Genomic DNA, 12191 nt, shown 5'->3' on the forward strand with positions numbered 1-12191 from the left:
TGTGGGATTTCAGTAAAGTAGTAAAGTATGAGATGTGTGAAACTTCAGAAACCATACAGTAAAGTTTACAGGAAGTTTACACTCACCCTGCAGAATCAGCCATGTTGTGAAATCGTGAGTGTTCCAGTTTACCAATAGATACAGATGTGCCACGAAGCCAGAGCACAGGTATGAACGGTGGTACGACTCCATCTATTGTTAGGTTTGACAGCAAAAGCAAATGATGTTCATGGCTAGCTTGAAGTGCTCTTGTACTACCGCAGTATGCTATTGACTCAGGAAAGGCTTACGTAACCTGCTTTGTCCTTGGTGTAGTGCAGCGGGAGGCTGTGTGTCAAATGGTTTTTGTGTGCTTCATGGGATTTATTTGCACACACTGCTGTTCTCAAAGACAGTATTGCGATGTCTAACGATAGCATATGGTGGTGAATAAGCGCCGTGTGCCACACGGTGTGTGAGTAGGAGGATTCACATTGGATCGTGACATTTTAGGTTTGTGTGCATGTGGATGGATCGAAGTGTTGAATAAACAGACTCCCAGTGTGTGTGTGTGTGTGTTGAACTAAATCTCCCACAATGGTGACTGAATCGTTTTCTCTTAGAAAAAAAGACAGAAAGAAGCAAACCAATTAAAAATTTCCAATCTGTATGACTCGCTCGATCTACGTAAAAGATTAATGGCTGCTAATAAAATATTAATCATGCTGATTTACTGGATTCGACTTTGTTCTGTTCGGTTCCCTTCCCAGAGACTGCTTATCTGCCCTTTGTACTCAGGTGGTGAAACCCCATCAGGTGATTTTGGCAGGACATTTTTGAAGTGCTTCCTGCTGATGAACAACAGGGCTTCTGCACATTGCAGGTTATGACTGTCAGGAAATATTGTTTCTTCTCCTCTAAGCCTCCTTAAAACCTCTACATTAGCAATATAACACACATCTGCTGTGTAAAGGATGCCACAATTGGCTGTCGTAATGCTCCCTGTGCTGCTGGGGTGTGTGTCATTAGCATTTTCACTCAAGCCGTAATATGAGATGAACGCTTTATGATAGTCACTTCTTTTTGTACTGAACATCAGCGGAACCCTATAATTATTTGCATTCTGACTCAAAAGAGCTCGCCGTCACTCCTCTTCCGGCACGGCAACAAGTAGTCGACATGAAAATGACATGGCTGTATTCGAGCTAAATGAATAAGACTGATTGAGACTAATATGTTGTAAACATGTAGTGCTTTTAGATTTAATACATTTATTTATAAATGTGTCAAACAGGACAAGAGAAGCCAATTAACCGATGCAAACCACTCGGGATCTTTAACTGTACTGGATACGGTATTAATTAAAGATATCTCGAAATGCAGCCAGGAGAAATGAGTTATAGCCTTGGCCGGCCGGCACACAGGGCTGGGGACTATTCACATTTCATAAAGCACTGATAATCAAATCATTGTAGATTAATAGAGCGAGTGCTGATCTCTCCAGCACTAAACGCACAATGTATAATTTAATTATCATGCTATATCAGACAAGCCAGTAAATTGAAGTGCATGTGTAAGTAGGGGAAGAGTAACAGATCTGGGCAAAGTTCATATTGTTAACTTCACAGATATGTTCATTGTATTCAGTATTTGGTTTTAAAATCATATATACACAAATACGATCTCCAAAGAGAACAGTAGAGAACAGTAGATATTCACTATATGGTCCAAAGGTCACATCAATATGTTGTTCTGCTCCACAATTATGGAAGCACACAATTGTATAGAAGTCAATGTGTGCTGTGGCTTTAAGAGACTCAAACAGCGTTCGAGCATGACGACGTCCCTGTACACAAAGCCCCTGAGCTCCATGGAAGACACGGTGTGTTAATCTTGGAGTGGAAGAACTTGCCCTGACTCTGATTCAACCCCACTGAACTTACCATCCTTGCTTCCGGTAATGTCACATCAAACATCAGAATGAAGGAAAAGTCTAACTATGAAATGGTTGGTGGTGTCTGATGGGCTGGTTTGAGTATTTTAGAAACGTCCGGGATTTTTACCAACATTTACCAATGGTGTAATGATATGGAAACACCTTTTTCATAGCAGAGATCAGAGGAAAATGAGCAGAAAGCTGCCCAGAAGATTACAGTAACGCATAAAATCACTGTTTACAGTCACGGTGATCAGAAAAGCATCTCAGCATGCATAACACATCACACCTCCAGGTGGATGAGCTAAAACAGCAGAAGATCCACTGCTGACAGCCAAGAACAAGCACCTGACTCAATCTAGACAGATGAACATTAGTTAAAAATGGCTTTTTTTTTTATCAGTCTATATCTGTGTTGAACTACTGTGTTCACATGTGAAGTGTGGGGTAGCTGAACTGGCATGACACGCAGGGTAGTTACGTCAGTTATCAGCAGGTGGGGCTGTTCTCACACATCTATTCACTTCAAGACAAAATCCTTTCAGCTTCCCCTCTGCAACATGCTGCAATGCTGATGTCTTGCTGTGCAACCAGGGCATAAGGTTTGAATACAGCCAGTACTCAGCCAGTACTCAGTCTCACCCCCTTTTTCCTCATGCACTTTAACCATTACACATAAAAAAAGAGCACAATCAGCAATTTTCACTGCCATGTACATATCCCAGAAGCTGTGGTTTACTATTTCTCACTTGTTTGAACAAAATCAAAGCTTCACAGATGAAGAAAAGCTGCCAAGAAGCAGACAAGAGCAGCAACACAGCAGCAGGGCATTAAAATGTCACTTTATCCATCTGCCTCGCAGAATCCTTTGTATGTGCTTCACTGAGACAAATCAAAGATCACCCACTGACCCGAACAGGACAGCAGAAAGACCCGAGTGATTGTTAGCACAGCCACCCTGTTTTTATATAGCAAATAGACATCAGCCTTACAAAACTCTACAGTGGATATACTATACTGGATATAGTAAAGTTAACACACCTCTATTAAACTAGCAGGTTTTTGTGAAGTACAAAATGTTTTGTTTAAAAGAATAAATAATAAATAAATAAACACCCTTTTATAACGTGCTCAGAATCAACCGACCGTGTACAAATCCTGCATTCATTCCTATACACCTGTATTTAGTGACGAGATTCAGAAATCCCAGTAGAAAGTATTTTTCCTTCCTCTTGTAACTGTGTCTGGTTTCACTCTGATTTCAGCACATATTCCTGTTTAGCATCTGTATGTTTTTAACCTCTTGGGTTCTTGCTTTTACAGTTAGAGTTACCTTGGTTACACGTCTAAACCTCGAATAAAAGTCTGCCACTATAAATTGAATGTCACACATCCCAAACCCTCGTGGCCGACAGTGTTCCCAGGCTACTACGGGATAAAAATAGGATTTGAAAATTGCATGAATGAATGTCCAGGGTTGGGGGTTCGATTCCCACCTCCGCCTTGTGTGTGTATAGTTTGCATGTTCTCCCCGTGCCTCGGGGGTTTCCTCCGGGTACTCCGGTTTCCTCCCCCGGTCCAAAGACATGCATGGTAGGTTGACTGGCATCTCTGGAAAATTGTCCGTAGTGTGTGTGTGTGAGTGAATGAGAGTGTGTGTGTGCCCTGTGATGGGTTGGCACTCCGTCCAGGGTGTATCCTGCCTCGATGCCCGATGACGCCTGAGATAGGCACAGGCTCCCCGTGACCCGAGAAGTTCGGAAAAGCGGTAGAAAATGAATGAATGAATGAATGAATGAATGTATGAAAAAAGAAAAAAACGTGATGTGATAAGGCAGAAGGAGACTGCTACATACAGTATGTAACTGACTGATAATTGACCATAAATGGAACATTCGCTATAATAACTATTTGCCTGAAGGACAGAATGTCCGAGGAATCTTTTTCTGATCAAATGAAGTTGCCTCAAAGGCTCAGTAAAAGTATTGTCTCCAGAGGAAGCTCTTTTTAGCTTTGGAGAAAGTTCATCATTCATCCCAGTGTGAGACACTAATGATATAATACAGTGCCAGAGGAGGATAGCTTGATATCATGGTGTACATTAAATATGAAATATGCTTCTCCCTATAATCTGCCTGACTCCATATAAATTACTGGCATCAATTGTTTAAATTGTGCCACTGAAATTATAGACCATCTATTTGAAGGATTAAGCTCTATTTATTTCACCCAGTTTCGAGTGTTTTACCCAGCTGTAATTTCTCGCCATTTAATCAAACCTCGTTTCTCATTCTCTTCTGTTTTTTCCCCTTTAAGGCGGAGTGTGTATCGCTCAGTCTCTGAAGATCCCACGGGAACCATGGCCTGGGGAATTTGACAAGATCATCATGCGGTTGCTGGAGACCCCCAACGCTCGGGCGATCATCATGTTTGCGAACGAGGATGACATCAGGTGGGATTCCTTCAGCTGTGTGACAGCAAATCTAAGCTCCATACGACCTAGCATTATAAACCAGCAACTATAAACCAGCAACTTTAGGCTCGATATAAACAAATATATACTAAGAGAAAATCTACCAAAGATGTAGAGGAGCAGGAAGAGTGTAAGATTATTATTATTATTATTATTATTATTATTATTATTATTATTATTATTATTATTATTATTATAGTAGTAGTAGTATTATACAACTCTTCTTTAAGTGGCTGCATGTATTTAGGTATCTAACCTGTTGGACTGCCTCTGGGTGCAAAGCGAAGTAAAATCTTAACTAAAATGTAGGAATTAAGTGAGACCTTCGTTAGCTTAGAGGCAGGGAACTCTCTCTTTTCTCTTTTTTATTTGCCCTCTTATCCAGTGCTTAAGGTAAAGCTCTGTGGTGCTTTGTTAGTCACTTTCATGACTACTCTGCATGCAAAGCTGATAAAGATACAGTTCTGGGAACAGCAGGATCTGGGAAATGATATATTTTTTATTAGCAGTAATTATTACTCATTGCTGGTTTATGTGCTTTTTGTTTTACTTGCAGACGAGTCCTAGATGCTGCCAAAAGGAACAACCAGACTGGCCACTTCCTGTGGGTTGGGTCAGACAGTTGGGGCTCCAAGATCTCTCCAGTGATCCAGCAGGAGCAGGTGGCTGTGGGAGCAATCACCATCTTGCCAAAACGGGCTTCAGTAGATGGTAATGCATTTAGTATGTGCAGAGTTTTTTCCTATAATGGTCAAAGATAATTCTAGTAAAGGTTGCCATGGCTTACAGGAATCTCAGATTAAAACAAACTGAAAGAAAAAACCCTGAAAATTCTTGTGTTATTTCTATACCTGCCTTAGAAAATACTGATAAACTGCTCATTGAGTATTTATTTAAACCAGATCTAACACTGTAGTGTGCTGATTGAAATTCTTTAGTGCCTTTCTCATTGCTCTAGGTCACTGAACATTACTTTTTCTCAGAGCCCACTGGGGTTCTTAAAAAAAACAACAACACATTGCTCATTTGGTCAAAACAGTTTTTTAGATAGGGCAGAGAAACTGTAGCGTGGAAAAGATACCGATATTTTCTATATGTTTAAATATGTATTGCAAGTTAAATTCATTTTAATACCTTGTCATTAATAGTGCTTAAGTCTTGTATGTAAAGTTAGTAATTAACAAAAGACACCCCAGAAACAAAGAGTCATGGACAGCCGAGGACCTATTAACATCCTCTTAAATAGCAAGAGATTTAGCACAGATCATAAAAAATAAAAATATAATATATAAAGCATTCTCGTATACGTACATATTGATATCAACACCATTTTAATGGTTTCGATTTCTTTTCAGAAAAAAAAATATAGAACATTTAAGATATTTATATATATGTACATTTAAAATAACATATAAGCAACATTTTTTTTAAAAATAACATACAATTGAGATGGGATAGAGTTGGAAACAGATGCAAATGCAGGTGAGAGATTTAATTGAAAATACTGACAGACAGTTTTAGTAATGTCAAGCGACAGATTGTAAAGTAAAGCAGGCATGAAGTCAGGTGAGCTACAAACAACATATGAACAAGATCAAGACACAGAACGCAAGGCTGATGGCACTGATGGGTTCAGGTATGAGTTCACTGTGCATTACTTGGTGAGGGTCCAAAGTCTGTATATGTAGAGTGTAAGGATAAAGGAGTCTCTGCTGGATCCCAGCATTTGTGTAAGAAATGTTAAAGGTCTTCATGTTCATGACCCCGACCACAGCAGTTTGGCCGTGCCTAGATTTCAACTTCAAGACCTTCACAAAACTTTTTAATAGCATGTAAATATTTAATCTATGCCCTATGCGCTAACACGAAAAACACTAGATATCCCACTATGCCCTGCGTTTTTCTGTAAGGAAATCTAGGGCTCGAATTTAAGGTAAAATACTTAAAAATATAATATTTGGCTGTAAAATAAATACTGCAAATTTCCAGCAACATGTTACAATGGTATTAATGTGTTGTTACATTTTACAGTATAACTACAGTGTTATCATGACTTTAAGATAATACATATCTTAAAAGATGATAGATAGATAGATAGATAGATAGATAGATAGATAGATAGATAGATAGATAGATAGATAGATAGATAGATAGATAGATAGATAGATAGATAGATAGATAAGTAAATTTACAAAGTAAAAATAAAGATATGATTTTCCACCAAAAGTCGAACCGCCACGCTGATTGTCTAAATGTCTCTAAAAAGGTTTAATACAATCTGTGTATTTAATACATAATATTTATGACTGATGAATTTATGACCATTATCACATTTAGCTAATCAGCTGAACCATTCATGCTTTCAGCTATGAGTTTCAGGTATTTGCTATATGTTTTATAGCTCTAGTAACTATTGTTATATAAACACACCACAGTCATTAATACTAATGACTAAAAATCTCAGTCCTACTACTTTCGTAGCCGACATTGATATTTATATCTTCTTACTACACGTTTCAGGTCATATCATTATTTTGAGAAACAATCAATGGCCCACAACTCCACCACCTCCTCTAATTGAATGAGGCTACATAATGTCAGCTAAAGGGATTAGCTAGCTTCAAGTTAGAATCATGATCAAGCATTTTCTTACATTAAGAGCAAACCAGATTTTTTTTTAACAATTAAAATCTATTCAATATAAATATATATTTTTAGTTATATAGCCATTTTAATCTTAGTTGAGCATGCCAGAGGTGAAGGTGATGAGGAACATTCCCTGAGACAATATCTAAGGAAGAAGCCTTGAGAGAAACCAGTTTCAAAATCGATCGCGGTTCCTCATCTTGGTGACAGCCGGAGAGTGTGATTATAAATCATTTCCATTTATAACTGTTTACTTTATGGTCGGAAAGTGCAGTTTCACTTTAGTTTAACTTTCTCTATCACTCAAACATATTCGATATAAACGATGTCACATTATTATGGGTTTAAAGTTCTCTAACATCAGAGGAGAAAGTCTTTGTGTCGGTACATAAACTAAATTCCCACCATAACAGGATTTCACAGTCAACTTTAAATCATGTTAGTGTTTAACGGATTGGAGACTGGGCCAGTTTTATTAATGGCTCTCAAATTGCAATGCTGGCACTAAACATTTTTCCAATTTCTCATTACTATAAGGAATGGAAGGGTTTTGTTCAAGGGTCAGATCTACATTTGTGACTTACTGTATGGACGTAGCATCATACCGTAGCATGCAGGAAAGCCTGATTAGATGTTTTTTAGACGAACGTTATACTGATGTCATATAAGTACAAAATCATCTTGACTGATTAGAATACAATGACTTTGTGTAAGACACGTGAACTTTACTTACTGCTGGTGATGTGTCATGAGCTTACTGTATAGACTGATTGCTATAGACTGAGAACATTTGCTTTTTATAATAATTGTCTAATGGCTCACATAGGGCAGTGTGTTAAGGGCAGATGCTTGTCACAGTGATCTGCTCTTCAAGAGGACCACGGCATCCTGATTGCTTCTTAGGATAAAAATGTGATGCATTGAACATTGCCTGATTGCGTGCTTTTTATGCTCAGAGTAAATGATTGCTGTAAAAAATGAGTGATGAAATATCTCAATAAAATCGAACAACTTCTCAAAGTCAGAGGTTTAATTATGGCTCAGGGTTAGAAGGCAAGATCAGAGTCAGACACTGACATATTTCAACGTTCATTTTCAGCAACTGCTTCAGGACGGTTATGTGATCTGCAATCTGCACACTCAATAACAACTGGGGCAATTTGCAGTCATCAATTAATCAATCCACCTACCAAGAAGGTGATAAGCTTGAGAAACTCCAGGACAGTATTACAAGCACAGAGTAAAACTGAGGTGTCTTAAAGCATCACTATCTGCTTGTGTCATCATGCTGATGTGGTGATTAGTCTTATTTTATACGGTTAGCTGTGTTAATCAGAATATGAAAAAAATTGGCTTAACCCTATATCAAGAATGTCATATGACAAAACTTTACAGATGAATATAATGCAGAGGCTAAATAATCCGTGGGATTTGGTAGTTTACAGGTTAAAGCATTGGATTACTGATCAGAAGGTTGTGAGCTTGAATCCCAGAGCCACAAAGCTGCCACTGCTAGGCCCTTGAGCATGGCTCTTGAATCTCAATTGCTCAGTTGTATAACGCATAAGATGAAGGTAAGTTTCTCTGGATAAGGGCGTCGTCCAAATGCCGTTAATGTAGCTAGAGTAAGGGTGCTTTCACACCTGCATTGTTTAGTTCGGTTGAATCGTACCAGAGTTCGATTGCTCATTTGGTGCGGTTCGTTTGGGCAGGTGAGAATGCAGCAATCGAACTCTGGTGCACACCAAAAGCAGACCAAACAATCGTACTGAGACCTCCTTGAAGAGGTGGTCTCGGTACGCTTTCAAACGAACTCTGGTACGGTTCGTTTGTGGTGAGAACACGGTCCGAGATCGGATAGACCTAACTGCAAAAAGTATTGCGCATTTTAGACTAAACCAGCTGCCGTAGTGGGTCGTCTGCAATATTTTCGGAAGATGAGCATGTCACAGTTTCGCAAAAGTAATGCTCGCCTTCTGGTACGGAACAGAACGATCAGTGTGGTGTGTAAAGGAACCAAAACTGCTAAAAACCTACAACGTATCATTTTTTGCTTTTGGTCCGGACCAAACGAACCGAACTATAGTTGTGAAAGCACCCTTATGTGAAAGCACCCTTATTTCCCTTCATTTGAAAACGAAAAAAAATAAAAACCAAACTATCCTTATTTAGTAGTATTCACTGAAGAATGTATAGACAACCAATAAATATTCTCTCACATCAGAAACAGGAATTCATCCCAAAGATAGTGTTCAGATTATGTTCAGTTAACTTTTTATTATTTCGTGATATTTATTCTTGTGCTTTAAAGTAAACGTCTATTTTTCTTTTCGTTCCCCACAGCCTTCGACCGTTACTTCAGGAGCCGCTCACTTTCCAATAACAGGAGAAATGTATGGTTTGCTGAATTCTGGGAGGGAAACTTCAACTGCAAACTGGGCATGCATGGCAAGCATCCGGGAAGCTTCAAAAAGTGCACAGGTAAGCGATAGAGCTCCACACCACTGAGAAAGTGCTTCTCACACGCTGCTCTATTTGGAATTTCAGTGTGAAAGCTATACTTAAAGACAATGGTATGACTGCTAGAAAGCTTTAGCAAAAGCACTTTTAGACCAAAATCTATATACCTGCCCATTGGTGTGTTAAAGCTGAGCCTGTGTATTTGCTTATTGTGTAAAAGGCTTCAGGATTAGCAGAGAAATCCAAATCAATTTCTTTCCATTTTTAAACCATTCCATTGTCCTCAACAAACTGCACGATTGTATTGACATGATATTCATGCCTGATCATTAGAAATGCCCATTTGGCTTTGTATACAGTACTGTACATACTGTAAACCACATATAAACGTTTTTTTTTTTTTTTTGTGATTGTTGTGGCAAAAAAATTCTTAAAAATATATTTTCATGACATGTCATACAACTTGAGGCATTTTGGTGCTTTGTCTAAATTTATGTTTGTTGACGTCAACATGTCTCTGCTCAAGTCTGAGAGAATCTTTGCGAAATCGCATGCGTAGAATATCGTAAAGTCATCAATATACTTGATTTTGCATTCATTTCCGCAATCACAAAATCACGACATCATGGAGAAACTGATTATAGTATCAGTTTACTGCCTGTAAATCAGTTAACTGAGTTAAATCTCAAGTGGCACGACAAAAAAGTTGGCATATCATCAGGACCGTGTCATAAGCATCCGTAAACTGAAGTCCAAAAACTGTCTATGAGAGAGGTAGCATACAGTACTTTCTTTCTCCATCAATCTCTGTGACACCAGCTAATCGTGGGTGTCTGTGTGCTCAAGCTTGTAGAAGGGGGTGGATAGCGATTTCCTCAGATTACATTACACTCTGATGAAGCACCTTCACCTTCCCCGGGTGGTAGTCGTGTGATGGGGAAAGCTGGCTGCTGGGTGAGGATTGAAGTGAGATGGTTGAATGTGGCTGAATATATACTGTGAATTTATTGATGAAGGCATTTCATTCGCAAAGACCAATGGTCAGAATCCTATAACAACACAGGATTCGATTGTGCAATATGCCTGATTTAAAAAAAAAACAAAACTATAAAATGTTCATATCTAATATTAATAGTTGCAGGCTAACTGCACCAGATTCTCTAAGAGCATGTGTACAGGTCCTTCTAGGTAGGATGTGATTTGTTTGCTTTTGTACTGTACTTATTTAGAATAACAGGATGCCCAAATTCTCCACAATGCACACTTTCAAAGTTACACCGTGTGTTTTCACGGCTTTCGGCATTTAATGATCGGTCAATGTTTTTATATATATATATATATATATATATATATATATATATATATATATATATATATATATATATATATATATATATATATTTATAACAATATTCTCAACAATCTTTCAAATCAATCCTGTAAAATGTTTGCTTCAGTCTCAAATATATTCATTAACACTTTACCACAGACCTATGACATGACTTGAAAATGATGCAATTTGTCAAATGAAAAATATTTGGCTTTTTAAGAACCTCTGAAGGTCAAGTTGTTTACAGAGAACAAATTTGAGATTTGTGAAAAACACACGGCAAGGTGCTCACAAATAACCTTTCAATTATTTTGAATGATTAAGCCAACGTTTAATCCAGCAGAGGAACGGCTTCCTTCGGACTCGCTGCATTAACATCATACGGTAGTTTGCTGTTTAATGGGAATAAATGCAATTTATGCATTGTGCAATTTTTACTATAGGCATGTTGAGTTTCAATATCGATAGCTTTCGATAAACAAAACTTTTCAATAAAGAAAACTTTTGCACTGCTTAGGTGCTGCTTGACCTCTGAATCTACCCAGATTGGGATGATTCTACTCTGTAGTATTAATTGTGTTCCAAATTGTGAGATATACTCGACGTAGCTCATTTGTTTCACATGTTGAAGGTTGCTTGCAGTGACACTACATGTTTACATGTACGGCTGTGGTGGTGTTCCATCTATTGCACTACAGTATATCGAAGAACCGGATATATAAATCATGACTGAATTCCTCTCATGTTTCTAAACCAAGTGTGGTGTCCAGAATGCTAATCCGCTAATAATTCAGGTGAATGTGGGCTTGTTTCAAATCTCAGCTTGGCTGCTGGAATGATTTCCTGTAGCGAATGAATTCCGCAGATTGATCCTAGGTTTTCTGCTCTGCCTCCTGATTTTGTTTCAACGCTGTTCTATTAGACAAAATAGCATCCAAAGTATACTGCAGAATAGCATAGGAACTACTACTGCTACACTACTGTATATATAGTTTACTTACGTCATTAATTACAGAAATATTTATAGTCATTATGGGGATTAGTATTCTGTAGTGAATAGTTACTAAAAAACATTACACAATAATCTGCAAAGGTCAAAGGGTGGTGTGTTAGCGTGGAGATTTATAAGGGGGTGTCATGGCAATGGTGTGTTAGGATAGTGGTGTGTCAGCATGCTGATGTATTAGGGTGTGTAAGGGTTTGTTTGGTGCATGTGTATATCGGAGGTTGATGTGTAAAGGTGTGTCAGGTTTATGGTGTGTATGTGTGTTGGGTGATATGTAAGGGTGTGTCAGGGTGATGGTGGTGGTGTGTAAGGTTGTGTCAGGGTGATGGTGGTGGTGTGTAAGGATGTGTCAGGGTGATGG

At 38.4% G+C, this 12191-nt stretch overlaps 1 protein-coding gene across 3 annotated transcripts in view; it reads left to right on the forward strand.

The window, feature by feature from the left end:
- Nucleotides 1-12191, forward strand: part of grm8a (glutamate receptor, metabotropic 8a) — a 209382-nt gene that overhangs the window by 135251 nt on the left and 61940 nt on the right. For all 3 annotated transcript variants that reach the window (XM_027150998.2, XM_027150999.2, XM_047803831.1), the window contains 3 exons: nucleotides 4232-4367; nucleotides 4945-5099; nucleotides 9378-9515. In XM_027150998.2, coding sequence (XP_027006799.1) covers nucleotides 4232-4367; nucleotides 4945-5099; nucleotides 9378-9515 — 429 coding nt within the window. The remainder of the gene's footprint in view (nucleotides 1-4231; nucleotides 4368-4944; nucleotides 5100-9377; nucleotides 9516-12191) is intronic.

The sequence above is a fragment of the Tachysurus fulvidraco genome, chromosome 19 (assembly GCF_022655615.1).
Source record: "Tachysurus fulvidraco isolate hzauxx_2018 chromosome 19, HZAU_PFXX_2.0, whole genome shotgun sequence".
NCBI classification, from domain to species: domain Eukaryota; kingdom Metazoa; phylum Chordata; class Actinopteri; order Siluriformes; family Bagridae; genus Tachysurus; species Tachysurus fulvidraco.